At 37.0% G+C, this 22,293-nt stretch overlaps 1 protein-coding gene across 5 annotated transcripts in view; it reads right to left on the bottom strand.

Annotated features, from left to right (window-relative positions):
* The window catches only part of LOC145246619 (uncharacterized), a 538,839-nt gene that overhangs the window by 366,704 nt on the left and 149,842 nt on the right, over positions 1-22,293 (bottom strand). For all 5 annotated transcript variants that reach the window (XM_080108293.1, XM_080108292.1, XM_080108291.1 and 2 more), the window contains exons 7-10: positions 20,182-20,307; positions 12,069-12,194; positions 11,122-11,289; positions 9,986-10,111 (exon numbers count right to left, since the gene is read on the bottom strand). In XM_080108293.1, coding sequence (XP_079964419.1) covers positions 9,986-10,111; positions 11,122-11,289; positions 12,069-12,194; positions 20,182-20,307 — 546 coding nt within the window. The remainder of the gene's footprint in view (positions 1-9,985; positions 10,112-11,121; positions 11,290-12,068; positions 12,195-20,181; positions 20,308-22,293) is intronic.

Genomic DNA, 22,293 nt, shown 5'->3' on the forward strand with positions numbered 1-22,293 from the left:
ATTTGTGTGTGTGTGTGTGTGTGTGTGTGTGTATGTGTGTATAAGTAATGCCCCTGACCCACTTCCAGTTGTCTGATCTAGCTGAAATTTTGTATGTGCCAATTACAGCTCTGAACTCATTGTGGTTTCTGTTTTACAGGTGTTTGAAATGAGTCAGGTGTGAAATGGAGTCTGTTGAATGTTGAGCAGTGAACCGGTTTTTGTATTTGAAAGGACGCACATCACAGGAGACTTTTGATGAAGTGAAAGAAACTTATGGTGATAATACACCATCATATGACCTTGTAAAACGCTGGCATCGTGAATTCAAACATGGCCGGAAGTCTTTGGAAACAGCTCCCAGACCTGGTCGCCTCCCTTCTGCCATTGATGAGGCATCTGCCCGTCAAGTTGAGGCTGCCATTTTGGAAGATCGGTGCATTACTATTCGCCAAATGGCCCAAGATGTCAAGATTAGTTCAGGGTCTGTGGAAACTATATCCATGACCATTTGCATATGCATAAGGTGTCTGCCAGATGGATTCCCAGGTTGCTCACACCATTCCAGAAGCGAGAACGCGTCAAATGCTCGAGGATGAATTTGGAGATGTGCCAAGAAGATGAGTCATAGTTTTTCAAAAGACTGATTACACAGGATGAAACCTGGGTCCATCACTATGATCCAGAGACCAAAGCCCAGTCAATGCATTGGAAGCACTTGGACTCACGACCTCCAAAGAAGGCAAGGGTGCAGCCCTCCGCTGGCAAGGTCATGCTCACAGTCTTCTGGGATCAGGACAGAGTAGTGATGACAGATTTCCTGGCAAAGGGTACCACAATTACAGGAGCCCATTATGCTTCACTTTTGAGGAAATTAAGGGAAGCTATCAAAATCAAGAGGTGGGGCAAGATCAGCAAAGGTACCCTCTTCCTGCAAGATAACGCTCTGGTCCACAACTCGCATGTCGCCAAATCAGAAGCACGCGCATGTGGTTATGAAATCCTTCCCATTCTCCCTACTCTCCTGACCTTGCACCCTCTAACTTTCACCTCCTCCCAGCCATGAAGTTGTTTTTGAAAGGAAAGCGTTTCCCAAATGATGCAGCCTTGATTTCTGAAGTCACGTGGTGGTTGGAGGACCAACCTGGGGTGTTCTACAAAAGCGGTTTCCAGAGTTGCATCAAACGATGGGAGAAATGCATAACTCTGGGTGGTTCCTATGTAGAGAAAGACTAATAACTGTGCCAAGTTTTTTTGCTCTACTGCTATGGGAAGTGGGTCAGGGGCATTCCTTATTGCACGCCCCTGTATATATATATATATATATATATATATATATATATATATATATATATATATATATATATATATGGATTCTGAGGAATAGAGGACACGACATCGCCGTCAATGACAGATGAGGTGTTTAAGACAGTTTCAAAGTGCTCCTTCCAACGATTGAGAATATCTGATTTATCAGTCAGCAATGCCTCTCCATCGGCTGTGCTTAATGGGGAAGCACCACTTTTCTGAGGACCAAATACCTCTTTCAGACCATCATAGAAGGCTTTTGTGTTCTTGCTGTCAGCAGCTCCCTTGAGTGCAATTGCCTTATTGTACCACCATTGTTCTTTCATAGCTTGGAGAGCTCGTTGTATCTCACCTTTACACTTTTTGTAGGCCGTGAGCTTCACTGTTGAGGTTTTGTTCTCAATCCAACATTTGTGAGATGAGTGCATTTGATTAATCAGTGCTTTAACTTCATCGTTACTTTCGTCAAACCAATCCTGGTGTTTTCTTTTCGGTATTCTAAGGACTTCTACTGCTACAGCTTGGTATTCCAGAAAACATGCTGAACGTGATCATTTCCTTTCACGAGGGGATGAAGGCCAATGTTGTCTCAGATGGTATGATGTCTGATCCATTTGATGTTACGAATGGGACCAAACAGGGATGTGTAATGGCGCCAGTCCTCTTTGCGCTCTTCTTTTCACTAATGCTGAAACATGCATTTGATGATTTGGACACTGATGTCAAGTTTCAATTTCGGTCATCCGGTGGCTTATTTAATCATCAACGGTTTAATGCCAAGACTCTTCTTCACACCGAAATTATTTGCGACTTGCTCTTCGCTGACGATGCCGCACTGGTAGCCACATTCTTTGAAGAAGCCCAAGTTCTTCTTGACCGATTTTCAGCCGTGTGCAAGGCCTTTGGTCTGACAATTAGCATAAGGAAGACTAAGGTATATATATATATATATATATATATATATATATATATATATATATATATATACCAGGTTAAAGGTATTCAAGAGTGATAACTAATGAATTTAATAAGGTTATTCAGAATGCTCAACAAAAAGAGAACAAGATATATTTTTTATTCTTTTAAACAAATTTACATAGTCACGATACTGGATGTGCTAATTTATAAAGACCAACTGTATAACACGTATATATGCTTCATTTTCTTTCCCTATATCGTAACGTTTATAAATAATTTATATTAATTTTTGGCATGGTTCTTTGTCAATAATCAAAGACTGTATCATCATCCGAAATGGCCTTACCAAAGCCAGGGATCATACCACAGTTTAAGCTAACATCTTTTTAATATTGCAATTAAGATATTCAACACAGACTTATAAAACAGACGAAGATAATAGGTGCACAAAGAAATAATTTACAGTATTGCTGAGGATATATATATATATATATATATATATATATATATATATATATATATATATTATATATATATATATATATTGCTGAAGAGAACACACTCGAGGTTTCTAATGTTGAAAATAAGAAAGGATGACAAAGTCTATCCATGCAATATTCTATTAGGATAATACCTTGCGGACAGATGCCACACTAGATGATCTGGAAATCACCCCTTCTCAGATGTATGATATCATAAAACATCTAGACACCTCAAAAGCATGTGAACCTGATCTTATCTTGGTTGTGCTATTAAAAAAATGCTCCGCTGAGGTTGCTCCAGTCCTCTCCAAACTATACAACAAATGCCTTAACGAATGTTGCTTTTCTGACTGTTGGAAAACTGCTTCTGTGATATCAATTTACAAGAATTTTGGCGAAAGAACTAACCCATTAGATTATCACCACATTAGCCTCTTCCTGCTTTTCGCCAAAATATTTGAGTCCATAATTAACCAAGCTCTAGTCCATCACCTTACAGCTGCTAAACTTCTGAGTGACCAACAATATGGATTTAGACAAGCCCGTTCTACTGCAGATATCCTAACTGTAATCTCTAAACGTATATACCACACACTGGACAAAGCAAGTGAGGATAGAGCAGTAGCCCTAGATATATGTAAGGCTTTTGACAGAGTATGGCACAATGGTCTTCTCAGGAAAATCAGATTTTATAGTATCACTGGACGAATACTTAATATCTTAAATCTTAAAACTTTCTTAAATAAGAGAAGAATCGAGGTTGTCCTCGGTCGTACATCTAAACAATATGATATAAATGAGGGTGTACCTCAGAGGTCTATCTTTGGACCTTTATTATTCCTAATATTCATAAATGACCTCCCTAATAAAATTGTCTCTGAGATGGTTATATATGCCGATGACACCATGCTCTATAACAGGCATGAGGGAAAAACAAATGAACACATATCTAAGAAAATGGGGGAAAAACTAGAGGAGTACCTCCAATCTGTAGTGGAATGGGGACAAAAATGGATGGTCACATTCAATGCTGCCAAGATTAAGCTTGTTTCCTTCAATAACTACAAGAAACCTTCTCTACCACCAATAGCTATAATTAAAGATATATTACCTGAAAGTACTTTTTTAAACTTAACATGAAGTGGAACAGATACATTGAGAGCATTGCCAAGGCCACTGAGAAGATGGTGGGCTCTCTCTACTATGCTAGAAAGCTACACCTGAAAGTATCTTGTATTTCTACAAGGCCACCATTCGTCCATGTATGGAGTATTGTTGTCACATTTGAGTTGGTGCATCTGCTACTAGTCTCTCACTCCTGGAGAGGGTTCATAAGAGAGTTGCCAACCTGATAGGTCCTGAACTGTCGTCAAAGCTTCAACCTCTGTCTCATCAACGAAATGTTGCATCCCTTTGCCTGTTTTACAAGTATTTTAATGTTGAATGCTCGAATGAACTACAAGCCCTTGTACTTCTTTGGCGTAAATACCTCCGACAAACCCGACAATCAGCAAAATCCCACCCCTACACAGTAGAGATCCCCAGATGTAAGAAATCCTTCTACTCTAATAGTTTCTTCCCCAGAACTGCTAGACTTTGGAACTACTCCCTTTTGGGTTCCTGCTTTCCAATCTGTACTGACGTGCAGAAGTTCAAGTGTAATGTGAACAGACATCTTGCTGCTAAACTCCCTACATAGTATCCTTGCAACTTATGTCCCCCAATAGTAGCCCCCTAGATCAAATTGATACACTGCCTTGTTTGAGTTTTGGGGTGAAAATGGGATAAAAATAAATACAAAATAAAGTGATGGCGCTGAATGGGAATTCCAACAGTCTAAGGAACATTGTTGAGTAGTTATGATGTTTTCAGTTATCACTCCGAAATAAATACAAATGTGTGTATGTACATTCTTCAAGTGTGTGTGTGTGTGTGTGTGTGTGTGTGTGTGTGTGTGTGTGTGTGTTTCTTTTTGGTTGGTTATAGTAAGATTCTGGTAACCAATCGACATTAAGTATTTTGATATAATCAACCAACCAATATTGAGTATTTCGACCAATAAACATGAAATATTTTGCAGAGATCGTTTTTCTGCTACCGCTGTTGTTTTTGTTGATACTACGTCTGAAACACAGCTCCACAGACTTATCGTCATATACAAGACAAGTCTCATTTTGGCAAAGTATAAAACTAGCTAATGATTAGTCTTATATGGATAGATTCCGAATCAGAAAAAAGCAATTCTTTCCCTTCTGTCAGAAACATCGCGCAGGGAATGTGAAGACTAAAAGACAAAATGGAGGAAGTAAGAGTTAGGAAGATGCGTAAAGTAAACCTAAGGTCAACTTTAAATAAAGGGTTCAGTTTGAAATTTGATATTGATTCCCGAGTTCAACAAGATCCACCTGAAGAAACGTTGTAAGAATAAGTTCCAAGATGAGAATAGTAATTAGCATGATCCACATAATCAATCTTCATCTCAATAAATCCATAAAACCTTCAATGTTTGCCTTGATAAATGTTGGAGTGGCACCCCTACAGATTCTGACGATAGACTATTTCTTACGTCACTTCCGGTAACCAGTTTCTGCTTTCGAGCAACCTGAACTTGAGACTCAGAGGGAGTAAGTCGTAACCTTACTTTGTTCTTCCAGCTAAGTGGAGTCCCACCCAAGCAATATACGTTTCTGTATTTTCTGTTAAGAAATATTTCATTTCACCGTTTCCAAGCGTTATTGGTCTTCTTTCAACATTTAAAATCTCAACAATAAACGAGGATCAAAGCAATCAGTATTCTTTCTATTTTTCCCCTGATATACATCCATTACATAGGTGTTCGTTTTTCTTTTTTTGAACGTTACTACAGGGTGCCCCCCCCCACTAACGGGCCCCATGTACACTTTATGTGGTATCTCCATTATTTATTCACTGATTGCCCTTATTTTACAGGACATGGCAGAATCAACGACTGTGAGTACACCAAGACCCCAGTGGGAGCTGGGACAAAGAATACACTGTGTTAAATTTTACTACAAGACAGGCTCGTTTAAGAAAACCCAGGACAGTTTCATGCGTCAGTTTGAATGTGAAAAGGCTTCATCCAAAAGCAGAATTCAGAACTGGGTGGACCACTTCGAGAAGTATGGGACCATGGAGAACCTCAACGCTGCCAAAGAGAACCGTTCAAGCCACTCGGAACGTCCCAAGAAGCGAACAACCGAGCTGGTCAAAAGAGTGAGAGAGTCTCTCCAGCAGAGCCCGAAACGCTCTGTGCGTGAGTGAAGTCAGTTCCTTGGTATGTCCCGTGAGACTTGCAGGAGAGTGCTGGTGAACGATATGAGGGCTTACCCATACAGAATACAGATACTGCAGACTCTTACAGCATCAGACAAGAAGCAGAGGAGGGCTATGGTAGTCAAGATGCTCGAGAAAATCGAGGAGACACCAAGTTTCCTTAACCTCCTTTGGACCTCAGATGAAGTCCACTTCCATCTTGATGGAAGCGCAAACTCCAAGACACATGTCTTCTGGGGGTCCTCCAGACCCAATAAAGTAGACACCAAGCCTCTGCACTCTCCTAAGTGCATGGTGTGAGCTGCAATCTTGGCCAAAGGCATCATCGAACCAATCTTCATTGAAGAATCTGGTGCAGCAGTGACAGTCACCAAGAAGCGGTATGTAAAACCTTCAAGAGTGAGCTCCAGACCATCTACCCGTCGCTCATGAGCAAGTTCTGGTTCCAGCAGGACGGAGCAAGTTCTCACACCTCAAACCTGTCCCGAGATTGGCTGAAAGAGAACTTCGGAGGCCAAGTGATCAGTCTCAAGATTGATTTTGAGTGGGCACCCCGTAGCCTGGACCTAAGCCCCCCAGAATTTTTTCTTTGGGACTATCTTAAGGACAGAATCTATGCAGGGAAACCCAGAACCATCACGGAACTCAAGGAAGCCATCAGGGAAGAGATGAGAGCCATTACGAATTCGGTCTGTAAGAACGTCAGGGACAACTTCGTGCTGCACTTCAAGAAATGCATGGAGCTAATTGGAAGCCATCTAGGACATATGCTGTAGAACGGAGAAAAAAAGGCCAAATACCATAGTGTTTTGATGTGATGTTTTGAATAAAATAAACTAGTTATGACCAAAGTTTCATTTCATTCGGACAAAACACTAAAAAACGGGGCCTAATTAGAGTTGGGGCCCGTTTTTTGGGGTCACCCTGTATTTGGAATCATATTTATAGGGGACTGTGTAAGGAAATAAGCAAGATATTGGTTAACATTACATTTAAACTTCTGCATTTCAATACAGTCAGGAAAGCAGGGAGGGAATTCCAAGGTCTATAAGTTTGAGAGAAGAAGTTATTACAATAGAAGGCTTTCTATCTAGGGAACTCTACAGTGAAGAGGTGAGATTTTGTTCCTAAACGATTTGTCGGTGGTATGTATATTGGTTTAGTATGTATTCGTTTTTCTTTTTTATTTTGAATTCTTCACTCCAAACAAGGCATAATACCACTTACACATAAGGGCCCATTATTTGGGACCATGTTTACAGGATCATTATATAAGGAAATGAGCAAGATATTGATTAACATTACATTTAAACTTCTACATTTCAGTACAGTTTGGGAAGCAGGAAGCAAAGTGTCGCTGTTTGAGGGAAGTTTTTAGAATAGAAGGCTTTCCGGCATCTAGGGACCTCTATGGTGAAGGGGTGGGATTGTGTTCCTAAACGAGTTTGTAAAGGGTATGTAGATCAAGGAGGTACAAATACGATGAGTTCACCAGAGCATATTCCATTAAAATATTTGTAAAAAATGCACAGTGGTGTAACATTGTGGTGATGAGACAGGGGTTGGAGCTTGACTGATAGTGAGGGACCGATCAGATTGGAGATTATTTTTTCGACCCTGTTTAAGAGAGAGAGAGAGAGAGAGAGAGAGAGAGAGAGAGAGAGAGAGAGAGAGACTAGTGATGGGTGCAGCAGCTTAGATGTGGCAACAATACTCGATTACGAGCGAATGGTAGTTTTGTAAAGATACAGGATATTATCAGGTGCAAGTAATTTTCTAGCATGGTAGAAGGAAACCCACCTTTTTTGCAGCAGCCTTTGCAATGTCCTCAATGTATTTGTTTAAGTTAATGTTGCCTGTGAATGTTAAGCTGTGGAGTTTGAAAGATGTGTTCTCAGATAGAATGTTATTAGTCATGGCTATTTTGTTTCTCTTATGCAATGATTTCCAACAAATGTTTGGTCCGGATCCCTCAAGAAATGTCCATCAAACCTTATACCATCTAAAATTTATATCATCCTCAAGGATAAGTTTTGTGAATTTCGACTAATATTTTATCAAAAGAAAATCGTAAGTTTATTCTTTAATATAATTAGGAAGGAAAATTACATCCGTAGCCAAGAAACAAACTATAAATTAATATTGAAATGAACGTTCAGTTTAGGTCCTAAACTTTTGAACTTTCTGAACTTGTGGTTAAATACATAGTTGGATTAAAACTATTCAGTCTTAGTCTAGAAGGATTTCTTTGAGATTTCTTTGAGATTGAGGATAGAAAAGATGAAATGTAGTATCAGAACAGATACTACTCTTTGGTCTTAGCCAAGGCAAATAAGATCGTTATCTCATCCTCACATATGTTTTGCTTTGTTTTTTTTTTAGTTAGAGATCACCAAAATAATTTGTTTCCATCTCTCCTAAATGCTATCCCCGACTAATAAGAACGTTCCTAATCAGGCATTTGTTTATGACAGGATTTGAATTTGACATAGCTGATTTCATATTTCAGATTCATAATTCTGATTTCATAAAAGCCTAGTCTAGAAGGATTTATTTGTCACTAATAGAGGACAGAAAAGATAAAGTCTTGTATTATAACAATTACACTTTCTTCCGAGCCAAAAGATCAAAGAAAGTGTAATTCTTATCACATTCTGACGTTTATGAAAGACTTTTTTTAAGTTACAAGTAACAAAAAAATGACAATTTGTTTCCATCTCTCCTAAATGCTATCCAAGTCTAATAATATGATTCCTAATCAAGCATTTGTTTATGATATGATTTGAATTTGACATAGCTGATTTTATTATCTAGATCCATAATTCTTTACATCAGTGGTTCTCAACCTTTTTTTTTTAATCTGCACCCTCTCTGGAAATTTGCTTGAAACCTTGAAACCCTTGAAACTTATATTTTTTTTAAGGATAAGTTTTATGAATTTCTACTAATATTTTATCAAAAGAAAATAGTTAAGTTTATTCTTTAATAATTTGCAATGAAAAGAACATACGCAATCAAGAAATGAATTGATATTGGAATGGATCTTAAAAAAAAAATGTCTTATATGAAATAACACTAATAGCTAAGTAGCACTCAGTAGTAAAATATGGTACAAATGCTTAGAAAATTTAACTTTTTTTAAAATTAGATACGAAAATCAAACATGGAACAGACAACAAAGCAAGGGTTGCACGCCAACTCGCCCTATTAAGAATAAAGGTTCGAATCCCATTAATTCGCCCCCAAATTTTTATTGTTTTAATCTCTTTGAACGATCATTACTTTTTACCTAAAAAAAAACAGCTGCAAATCTCTAATAATAGCATTTATAACTTTGCAAATAAAAAAAAAACAAACAAAACATTATTCACTATAGATGTTAAAATACAGTAGAACCCCGAGATACGATGGTCCTAGAATACATTTCTTTCAGGTTACGATGTAGAATACCATGTTTTTCCGGGCCCCTGGTTACAGTAGTTGCCCTGCCTTACGGTGTTATTTATAATGTTATTTGATTGTATACATGTGTATTATATACTGTACTGTATTTTGTTACTAATTTTTAATGTGTACTGTATAAAATTTTGCTTACATACGGCGATTTCCTCTTATGATTTCAACCCTGGAACGGATAAATGCCGTATTCCGGGGATTCTTGTGCAGAGTTTGTAAAGGAATACTGCATATTTGAAATGTTATTATAAAGATTGTTGATCACAGGAAAATTTTCTGAAAAAACAAGGGAAACTACAAAAGAATAACATACAACCAATGCCCTATTTTTTATCTAAACTTTACTCACACCTCCTTAAATATCGTCTCATGTCCTCAGGGGTGCGAGCACTCCCCCCCATTTAGTAGCTCTTGCTCTCCTGGGACCTAAACAAATGCTTGACAGTATTCAATTTTCCCTATTTCCTGGCACAATAGACGAGGAATAACAAAAAAATAAACAAAAGACGTAAATAATCATCAGACAAAATCTAGTTTGAAATTTTTACCTTTTTTACTGCGCAAAATTCTTCTTCCAATTTTCGCTTGTTTTCTTCAAGGTTTGCTATTGCGAGTTTTTCTGTTGTTATTTCGTGTTGCATTATATTGAGCTGATCTTGGAGACGGAAATTATCCTGAAAAAACAAGTGAAATATATTTTGTAAAAAAAAAAAAAAAAAAAAAAAATCAGCGAACCATTTGCAATTGGTATTGCGTGTTGGCATTAAAATACCCCAAAGGGGTTGATATGCTGTAAAATTTGACATTTCGATCAATCAGTGATTCATTTTCGATAAGTATTCTATTTTGGTATTAAATAATCTTTAAAATTGTTGATATGTTGTAAAACAGGCAGATTAAATCGAATAATTTATCATTTATGATGGTGATTGCCTCTTCTTTACAGAAGAACGACATCTGTACAAGGTTTGTTGCGTCTATAATGAGGCAAAGGTTGCTTAATCCCCAATTACACTTCTTATTCTGAATGCCATTGTTTTTTTTTGTTTTTTTTACATCTATGATACAATTCTTTAACTATATAAGAGTATAAGAGTTAGATACATCCGAAAATGGAGTACTGTTGCTTCAGTTTTGGAGGTGCCTCTCTGAGCATTCTTTGTAGATTTAACAAAGTTAAAAAAATGTATTTCGCAATCTAGTGGAGAATGGCCGCTTCTGTTCTTTACGGTCCTTTTTCTCACAGAAGAGACGTTACTATTTTCTCTCTACTCTTTCGTTATTTCCATGGAAGGTGCTCGACTGAGCTCCAGTTTTTGCTTCCTTCTTGTAAGAACTCGTCTTATGACCACAACGAAAAATACAAAAACTTTCTTTTCTTTCTTTGTGAGCCTAGTGGCATGCAAAATTTCCATGAATAGAGTTTCTTTGCAAGAGCTTTCCGTCCGTGATACACACTGCCACAGGACTGCTTCCCTGTAGATAACAACTTTGTTCTCTTTAAATCTAATGTCAACAGATTCTTGTCATGAATTGTTCCTACAAGCATTCGAACTTGGGCATGACAAACATTCTATTTCATTAACCCTTATTCTTGAGAGGCTTTTGGCCTTGATAAGTGAGGGACAAAATTCTTTCTAAAAATAAGTTCTGTGAGTCGGACTTTTATGAAAATAATACGAACCTGGTTGAGTGATTCTTTATCATTTTTTAATTGTTTATTTCTAATTTCTGTTTCTTTGAGCTGATGTTCTAACGTGTCCTTTTGGAGACAAAGGTTTAGAACTTGTGACTTTTCCTCCGCCAATAAATGGTTGCATTGTACCAATTGCTCTTTGGCAAAATCCTTTTCCTGTAATAAATTAGTAATTGCTATTTAGTTATATACAGAGGATGAGAGAGAAAAACGGAGAGGGGGAGGAGAGAGAAAGAGTGATAAAAAAGACGAATTAAGAAAGACAGAATGAGAAAGATAGATAAACAAAGAGAGAGGTGGGGAAATAGAGAGAGTGATAAAGAGGAACACAGAAAGAGGAAATCGGAGAGGGAGACAGGCAGATAAATAGAGATAAACAGAGTGGTAGATATACAAAACAAAAAGAGAGAAGAAGAAAGAGATATACAGAGAGATGTAGATTTCAACAGAGAAAGAGATGAAAAGAAAAATTGGAGACAGAGACCAATAAAGAGAGAGAGAGAGAGAGAGAGAGAGAGAGAGAGAGAGAGACAGAGAGAAAGAGACAGACAGAGAGACAGACAGAGAAAGAAAGAAAGAAAGAGAGTAAAACAGAAAGGTAAACAATTAGATAAAAAGACATAGAAACAGAAAGACACTCGCATGCACAGATAAAGAGAAAATGAGTGTATGTGTATCTGTGTAAAAGAGAAAGAGAGAGGTATATATATATATATATATATATATATATAGATAGATAGAAAGAGAGAGAGAGCGAGAGAGAGAAATAAAGCGAAATACAGAGATAGATACACAGTAACATAGAGGCATCAATATAGATAGATAGATAAATAGATAGACAGACAGACAAACAGGGAAAGAGCGGATGAAAGAGAGAGAGAGAGAGAGAGAGAGGGAGAGGGAGAGAGACGGGGGGGGGTAACTTTTCAACTTACATCTGTTAAATTTTTCCATCCATTGGCTAAGTGTTCATTTTCCTTTTGAAAAAGTTCCGCCTGTTCCGCTTCTTCGATTAACCGTTTTTCCGTCTCTTCCAGATTCGTCTGCAATTCTTGGTTTGCCTGAATTTCGGAAAAGGGTTTCGTTCATTGTTTGTTTCCCCCTTGCTGTTTTTACCAATAATTGTGAAGTGTCGAATCTTGAAAACAACGACGCTTTGTAAGTTGCTTTCAAGATTTGACAAACACTACATATGACGAAACAAAAAGAACAAACAAATTGGTTTGGAAGGCACAATTCAACTTCAGATGATTTCAACGATAAAAAGGAAAACCCCAGGAGGTGTAATATGGGCTATATTTAGTTTAATTTAGCTTCACACAAAAGGAGGTAAAAGATGGATGTAAGCCCTTCATGAAAATTCAGATACTTTCGATTTTTGTAAAACTTTAATAATAAACATAAAACATCATGTATGAATATGTTCCAAATTTAAATTCCTTTGGTGCAGTTCAAAGGGTTTTAGGGTCACAGGGTCACATAATGATGTAATGGAATAACCTAACATCCCTTCATAGATGAAATGAACTACAGATATATTGACCCTCTCACGTGACTGAGAGAGAAAGAAAAAAGACAGGAAGAGAATAAGAAAAGAGGTCGAATAACTCTTATTTCACATGTATTCCCTTGTAAATAAACCCTTTTGTCTTTCACCCATAACCCTGTGTTTCTTGCTGTATTCTTATTTAAAGTAAGGACGTAACAGTTTGTAGGATGCATGCGTATATTTTATGCGTTTTTTAGGGCAATTCGATGCCCTACCGAAAAAAACCCCTCTATATTTAGAAATGTAAAGTCATCGCAATCGGTAATTGTATCGCGACCGGAAACAAATATTGGAATCGTCCCATTACTAATATATATGAAATGATAGTTTTTAATGAAAACATTTTATTGATATAATGGAATAACCTAACATCCCTTCATAGATGAAATGAACTATACCCTCTCACGTGACTGAGAGAAGGAAAAAAGACAGGAAGAGAATAAGAAAATATGTCGAGTAACTCTTATGTCACATGTATTCCCTTGTAAATAAACCCCTTCGTCTTTCACCCATAACCCCGTGTTTCTTGCTGTATTCTCATTTAAAATAAGGATATAACACATAATATAGATGCATCATCGTATTTAAACATTCAAGTATATCAGTTTTGTAATAAATTTGATCCATAGCCATTAAGCATGCTTCCTTGAATTTCAGTTTCATTTTAAGACTCCTTAAGGCGAAGCCTTAAAGTTTAGACATTATCTGGCTCAGAATCATGTAACAAATTTTTACCAAAACTGGAATAAAGATTACAGACTTAATGTTTAGTAGAATTATATCATGATTTCAATCTTTGCAAGGGACACAAAAAAGGGCTGCAAAAACGGTTCTGTTCAGGGAAATAATTTTACTAGTACCTGGACTGATTGACTTCTCATGAATATAAATATAATTATATTTAATACCTACAGACGCTAGTGTTTCATCCTTTTGGGAATCATCAGTGCAAGGAGTCCCAGTTGCCGCCGCTTGAGAGATCTGAACCTGGCCACAAAATCATCACTGACTCCATTTGTAAGGCATAAACCGCTCAGCCAACATTAACCGTGGTGCGATCATGTGATTTTAACATCAGGATCTGCACTCGTGGGCTTAAATGACTGACATTTCAACGTAAAGTGCTCAACGATAAAAACTGAGTTCTTAAAGAGACTGTTGGAATTTTTTTTGTACCAATAATGGTGCATTCCCCCTGTTTATATTTATTATTTTTTATCTGGTTCTTATATATGATTTTTTGTATTTCGTATCCTTTATGATTTTTAGTTTCGTATATTTTGGGTTTGTACGAGACTCCCTTTAATTTGGAGAAAAGGGAAATGCTAGCTCTGTGGTGACATCACGAGCCCAGCGCATATTTCGTCCTCTTTTGAAATTCTGCTGACGAGGAGAGTGAACGTGTTGTTCATTGCCCGGCACTGAAAATGGAATTTTGACGAGCCCTCCTTCAAAGAAGAAAACCCGGCAAGAAATTAATACCCGGTTACGTGATGAGACATACTTCTGGAAACTATTTACGTGACTACGGTCCTGCACATATTTTACAAGGAGTGGAATTTAAAGAAAATACCTTTTTACGTGACAAAGAATTTTGGAATTTCCTATCCGGACAAGCGACGAGGTTTTGCTCCTGAAATTCATGTGTGTCTACGGTTTGCACGCGAACATGGAGGGAAAGGAAGTTCTAGAAGGACTTTAAACAAAAAAAAAGAAAAAGCCACTTGTCTGACAGGCTTTCAATTGTGAGTACGCTCCTAAAATTAATTTCATATGCAAGTGTGATTAGGAGATACCATTTTGTATTTTATTATTGTATTCGTTAATGGATACACGACTTCTTTATATCAGTGTTGTTGTTTTTTTCATAATATGTTACCTTGGCGTTTCTTAAGTTAAATGCCCGCAAAGGGAAAAATTTGCAACTTATTGTAAATAAGATTTCTTCTTCGTTTCAAAGCAAGACATTTATATTTCATTCTTTACCCCCTCCCCTCTTTTGTTTCATGCTTTTTTTCAGCTTAGTTACTTTAGCGTCGAATTTATCTGGAAGCAGGATAAATTCCGACAAGACAGACATAATTATTACTATAATAATTATTAAATACCTACAGACACTAGTGTTTCATCCTTCCAGGAATCACCAGTGCAGGCAGCCCCAATTATTACTGGTTAGGAGATTCGAACCTAGCCATGAAGTCATCTTTGACTCCATTAGCAAGGAACAAACTGCTCGGTCAGCATTAACCACAGCAAGAATATACTTGAAATTAACAGTTATATAAATTGTAAAAGTCATTCAAGAAGGCCGAGAATGATCATGTGGTGTTAACATCATGAACTTTGTGTGCGTGTGCGTGTGAAAGAGAGAGAGAGAGAGAGAGAGAGAGAGAGAGAGAGAGAGAGAGAGAGAGTTCTTCACAGACTCGAAAACGGTTGGGTCAATTTTTATGAAATTTCACACAAGGTACTTTATGTGCTTGGCAGTGTTCTTAGATAGGTTTTGTATCAGAAAGTCTTTGATAAATATCAGTAATCGATAATCGAAAAAATTTGATGAAAAAACGAACAGACGATTTTGACCAAAGTTAACACCTTACACAGCCTAACATCACAAGTGCCTTTGAGAAGTTGTATTACTACACAAACCGAAATCAACAGTAGGTTCTTTGATATGACAGGGGTGCGTTCGAAATAAATGTTTCGGTTTAAAAAAACCATTGCAACATGACACTTAATCTTTTCATTTTAAACTTTAATTTAAGCCATTATCACCGCACAAATAGTAAAGCCAGGCATATAAAATCAACAGTAGGGTTTTTGATATGACAGGAGCATGTTTAAAATGAATGTGTCTGTTTAGAGCACAACTGAAGCATGATACTTGACTTTTGCATTTTAAACTTTAATTCAAGCCATTATATAAAAAAATCATTTTATAAAATCAACAGTAGGTTGTCTACAGTGCAATGTAGACTACTATGTATTGTGGATTACGTGACTTTGAGGAGGAACATGAAGCTTTCTCCCAGTGCTCTGCGATGGTTTCTAACTAGAGCAGGCAATCAATCGATTTGATTTAAAAATGGACGATTTCACTGATTTCGATGACAATAAAAATATGGGAGTGTAAAACGTTCGTTGATCCTTATTCCATCCCGGCCAACGTCGGGTCTCCTTGCTAGTATATCTATATATCCATAAAAGTGAGAATGTGTGTGTGAGGACACTTCTCAACCTATATACTCAATGAATTTTTGATATACAGACTAGACTTGGAATTTGGTATATAGGGTATTCAGACATGTGGAATACTTTTTAATCAGTTTTCATCCGGAAAAAAGGGTTGCTAAGGGGTTAAAATTGAAACATTGGTACTTGCGAGTCATCGGATTTTTTTACGTATGTGTTGTGGAGGAATCACCTTCCAAATGGACTGTTCTATCCATTATATAAACCATAGACCTTTTGATCCCAGGTGTGGATTAAACACCAGATCGACCTTCGCCTGCTCGGTGACGTTTACTACTCTTTTCAGTTGTAACCTTTTTACGTTGTTGTTCCAGTAATACATTGCTTAAACACTATTCCGTTGTTCTGTTTCTGTTTTGACAGCCATAGCATAAGCATACATGCATGTACACCCGTACATTACCACACATGCTTCTACACATACCTGTACACACAAATTACGCACACACGCACACACACACACACACACGCACACACACGTTTGCAAGCCATAACAGTATGTCAACTATTTCATAAATGCGCATGTGTGACCAAGAAACATGAAAACTTCTTTATGTAAAAACCAAGTAGGTTTGAAAACACTTTATAAATATTGTGTCAAGCTGATTTAATGGTTATCGTACTTGAGTCACTGTTTTTAGGTGTTAGTTTTGATCTCAGCTCGAGTATTTTTTTTTTTACTTGCAAGAAGTGAATTGTTTAGAAAAACATAACACTTGCATACACATGTCTCAGTTTCTGTATGAATTAAAATATAATATTTATGCATATCTTACAACCGGGCAATGCTGGGTGGCCTGCTAGTATTATATATTTATAACATGTCCGTAAGACAAAAGCTCTAGATATATCTAAGGCTTTTGACAGGGTATGGCACAAAGGTCTTCTCAGGAAAATCAGATCATACGATATCACTGGTAGAATACTTAACATAATTAAATCCTTCTTAGATAAGAGAAAAATCCAGGTTGTCCTCGATGGCCGTACATCTAAACATTATGATATAAATGCAGGAATGCCTCAGGGGTCTATCCTTGGACCTCTATTATTCCTAATATTCATAAATGACCTCCCTGACAAAATTTTCTCTGAGATGGGTATATATGCTGCTGATACTACGTTCTATAACAGGCACGACAGGAAAACAAATGAACACATATCTAAAAAAATAGCAGAAACACTAGAGGAAGACCTCCAATCTGTAGTGGAATGGGGACAAAAATGGATGGTCACATTCAATGCTGCCAAGACTAAACTTGTTTCCTTCAATAACTACAAGAAACCTTCTCTACCACCAATAGCAATGGCCAAAGACTCTTTATCTAAAAGCACATCTTTCTTGGAACAATTACATTGAGAGCATTGCCAGGACCGCTACGAAAAAGGCAGGCTCTCTCTACCATGCTAGAAAGCTACTGACACCTGAAAGTATCCTGTACCTCTTTAAAGCCCATGTATGGAGTATTGTTGTCATATTTGGGCTGGTGCATCTGCTACTAGTCTCTCACTCCTAAACAAGGTTCAAAAGAGAGTTGCCAACCTAATAGGTCCTGAACTATCATCCAAGCTTCAGCCTCTGTCCCATCGATGCAATGTAGCATCCCTCTGCCTGTTCTACAAGTACTTTAACGGTGTATGTTCCGACGAGCTGCAAGCATTTGTACCTCCTCTACGTAAATACCCTCGACAAACCCGACAAGCAGTACAATCCCACCCCTTCACAGTAGAGATCCCTAGATGTAAGAGAGCCTTCTACTCCAGTAGTTTCTTCCCCAGAACCGCTAGGCTTTGGAACTTCCTGCCAGGTTCCTGCTTCCCCAACTGTACTGACATGCAGAAGTTCAAGTGTAACGTGAACCGACATCTTGCTGCCCAACTCCCCACCTAGTACCCCTGTAGCCTGTGTCCCTAATAGTAGCCCCCTACATCAAAGTGGCAATGTGCCTTGTTTGAGGTGAAAATGTAATTAAAAAAAAGTGTTTATTAGTAAATGTAGTGTTGTAAAAAGGAAAGTTACCCTGCTTAGGGAGTCGGGTGCAACTCAAGTTTATGTGATACTTGTAAGCATTGGGTACACAATGAATCCAGTGGAAATTACTGGTAGGTTGAGAGGTGATAACCAGTTTGTGTGCAAGAAGTATAATAAAATGGAGGTGGATGAAAAGTCAGATCTGAAGAAACTGAAACATTTTTCACTCTTTTTAAAACAGTCAGAATTTAAACATCCACGTGACAAGACGTCATATTTTTTCTCTCACACTGAGCCATGACTTAAGTTAGGGAAGATGAAAAACCCAAACTCAAATTCACCTTTTATAAAACTTTCTGTACTTCTATAATTTTTTTTAATACGGCATAATCACGTTTGACATACTGGTTCCTGTCAGATCATCAAAGTTAAGCAATGATGAGCCTGGCCAGTATCAAATGGGTGACCATTTGAAACTTCAGGTGCTGTATGTGCTCTCTGCTTATCTTGTCATTGTTTCCAGTTATCCTGGACTTCTCTTTGCCATTGGACTCAAGCAGTGCCGATTCAATGGTTGGGATTGCACAACCCTTGCCTCACAACTACACGTGCAGCTGCCCCTACAGGAGACATCCTTTGTCTTTCGAGACTGAACGGAGGCATTGATAATTGTTTAAAAATGGAAATCGTTCTAGACAAGGCATGAAGCCATTTGATGTAATGAGTTTAAAAAAACGGTACATAAAAGTAAAAAAAAACTTGCCAATGATAAGTGTTAGATCGAATAGGCTTCGACCCAGAAAACAGCAATTTCACTGCTTCGTCACCCTTGTTAAAAACATCGCTCATTGAATGTGAGAACTAAAGGACAAAATGAGGGAAGCAAGAGTAATGAGGATGCCGGAAGTAAATCCAAGACCTCCTTTCTACTTTCCATACTGGTATGTGTTGGATGGCGTTTAGAAATTTAGGTTATTGAGGTTGTCCAGAAGTTTTGTTATATTGGTGAAACCACTCTACTTTGTACTCTCCTTACAGGAAAACAGCAATTCTTCCCCCTTTGTCAGAAACATTGCTCATTGAATGTGAGGACTAAAGGCAGAAAATAAGGACAACAAGAGTTACGATGCTGCCGAAATACATTCTTGTAAACACATCAACGTGTTATTTTAATCATTATAAACCTTTCAAGGTCATATCAGATAGATTGCTTGAGAGGAACATGTTTTGTATGGGAAACGCTTCCGGCCAAACCTTTTCTCCCTCTTTTATGAACAATTACTAACATGACTAAGGCTAAGTGAGATGAAAGACTCAAACTCAAATTCACCTTTATAATACCTTTATAATAGCTTTATAATAGCTTTATAATACCTTTATAATACCTTTATAATACCTTTATAATAGCTTTATAATACCTTTATAATACCTTTATAATAGCTTTATAATAGCTTTATAATACCTTTATAATACCTGCATGTCTACTGACTTGATATGTACGTCGAGAGGGCACAAGTGAAACGAGTTCATCAGAACACGTTCCATTAAAATATTTGTAAAACAGGCACAGTGATGCAACATTGCAGCGATGGGACAGGAGTTGGAGCTTAGTTGACAAAGTGGGATCTATTAGAGTACCTGCATGTCTACTGACTCGACATATTTTTGTATTTTTGTCTATATAACTTTTTCCCATGCTTGTTGGGTTGATGAAACTGAATTGAATAAAATTGATGTAAACTGTAGAAGAAGTTTGTCTTCATAAGCAAACTATGGTGCTCCGTTTTTCTTTTTAGCCAACAAGGCCAGAGGATGGATATCCATGAAACAACCCTTTCATCATACCATTCACCATAGAGATGGTGTCTCGATGAAAACACTGGTTCCCATCACCTGACAGGATTGGCATAAGGAAGGGCATTTGGCCCCTGATAATCTTGCCTCAAATAAGGAAATGACTTCTAAAGTAACCTGAGCAGAGATAAGTTTGAAAGTCAATACCTGAAAGCCGCCCAACACATGCCAGCATTTAAAACAGACGTTAGACCAATGATGATGGTGATGATGATGGGGACTGAGATTGCAGGTTGTCAGAAAACATCAGACATCTGGCCAAAGGAAATAAGATGATGATAATGATGATGATGATGATGATGATGATGATGATGATTTACAACTCTTTTTCATTCCTCCCTACAAATCGGATTTTTTACATGTTAAAAACGTAGAAGCTAGGGTATAAAAGATGGACAGATGTAAAAAAAATGGTATATGTTACCTCTTGGAATTTTTCAAATTCTTCACTGAGACTCTTGTTTTTTTCTTCTAGTAATGAGCATCGTTGTTTCAGTAAACGAAGAGATTCCTTATAGATGTCGATCTCCGTTTTACCGGCACCATTTTCCTGCAAGAGTTTATACTTCTAATTTAGAATTCGATTTAATTAGAAAAAAAAAATACAAGAAAATCTTTATGGTGTATGTACTAGTCAAAGAACGAAGATGTCATATTCCAAAAATCACGTAAATTGACCAAGTATTTTTTTTTAACTAAGAAAATTAAAATTTATGTTTTTTTTAGAGATTAATTATTTTTAAATATAAACAAAATTTCTGTAGTCGAATCGAGTTGTCGCCCTTGAATTTTAACACATTCTAAAACAACATTGGTGGTTCCTGGCTCCCATCTCGCTCATCATAAAATTTAATTTTCTAGCAAAAGAAAAAAAAATCCTCCAAAAAAAACCTACTTGATCAATTTATGTGATTTTTGGAATATGACATTTTAGTTCCATAATGATTTGTCTGTATTTTCTGTATATATATATATATATATATATATTTTGAGTAAATCGAATTCGAAATAAAAACCAAATTTATCAGATAGATAAAATTGAAGTTTCACACATAAAAACATAAACTTTTACCTATGAAAACAAAGAATATCAAATATAATACAAATTAAACAAGAGGAGAATCCAAAAGTTAATGGAGGAATATAATTCTAATGATTAAATTATATACTTTAATTAAAGCATTTCAGAACTAAAAAAAGTGTGTTTTCTATAAATAAACTAGAAAAAACTGTGACCCGTTGAGCTTGGGTTACATTGTTTCAATCAAGAAAAAGTGGGTTTGCAAAGCCAGTTAAATTAAAAATAATAAAAAGACAAAATTAAAAATTAGTCATGTTCTACTTGCTATAGATCTCTCCCCTTCTCTCTCTCTCTCTCTCTCATTTTCTTTCTTCTACTATCCCTAGTGTTACCAGATTAAGCTGTCTGAAGATATCAGTTTCTTGAATTAAATGCACCAAACCCTGATGTTATTCTATGTTGCCTTTCACTTTGAAAAACTTAATCATGTTCTGCAAAACAGAAAACAAAAACAAATATTTTTCTCTATAAAGCAACTAAACAGTAACTCTGTGAAGATATAAAGAACTTGGGCAGTATCTCTCCTCTAATATAAGCAATTATAAAAGAAGGACCAATATGGAAATGATAATGCGTGCGTGCACGATTGTGTGTGTTTGGAAGTTCAGGGAAATGTCTTACATACCGTGCAATGCATGTAGTGTAGCCGATATCTTCAGGCAGCCTGCTCTGGTAAAGTTAGAGAGAGAGTAGAACAGAGAAAAAGGAGAGAAAGAGATACTTATATAGAGATAGATAGATAAAGAGACGACGAGAGAGAAAGGGAGAGAGAAATAGAGCGGGAGAGAGATAAAGATAGAAAGATAGAGATAAAAAGATAGATAGATAGATAGAGAGGGAGAAAGGGAGAGATAAAGAGAGAAACAGATAGCAAGAAGAATATGACTCATTTTTAATTTTGGATTTTTTTAAAAAAAATTAATTGGCTCCACAAACTCACCTTTTCTTGTGCACAATCTCAAGACGAACTCTGTCAGGTTTTCAAGAAATGTTTTTCATGCATTACCGTTTCCATATTGCTTCTTTTTTGTAATTGCTTTTATTGCAAGTGAGATGCTATAGATCTCACTCCCCCCTCTCTCTCTCTTCTACTATCCCTAGTGCTACCAGGTTAGGCTGTCTGAAGATATAGTTATTTATGGTGTTTAATTTGGTTGTTTTGTTTTTGCTGTTTTTGTTTTTGTCTTTGCAGAACATGATTGAGTTTTGCACAAGAAAAGACAATAAACAATAAAATCAATATTTGGTGCACTTTAAATCAAGACGTCTATATCTTCAGACAGCCTGATCTGGTAGCACTAACTGCAAACGCTTGGAGGGCGTCACTCCATAAAAATGTGCACATCGTGTACAATAAAGTCTGAAAAGGATGTGTACGGTTGTGTGTGTGTAAGTTGAGGGAAATATCTTACATATCGTATCGTGCTATGCACGTGTGTTACACATGTGTGCTTC

The sequence above is a fragment of the Euprymna scolopes genome, chromosome 24 (genome assembly GCF_053919585.1).
Source record: "Euprymna scolopes isolate OS-2025 chromosome 24, ASM5391958v1, whole genome shotgun sequence".
NCBI classification, from domain to species: domain Eukaryota; kingdom Metazoa; phylum Mollusca; class Cephalopoda; order Sepiida; family Sepiolidae; genus Euprymna; species Euprymna scolopes.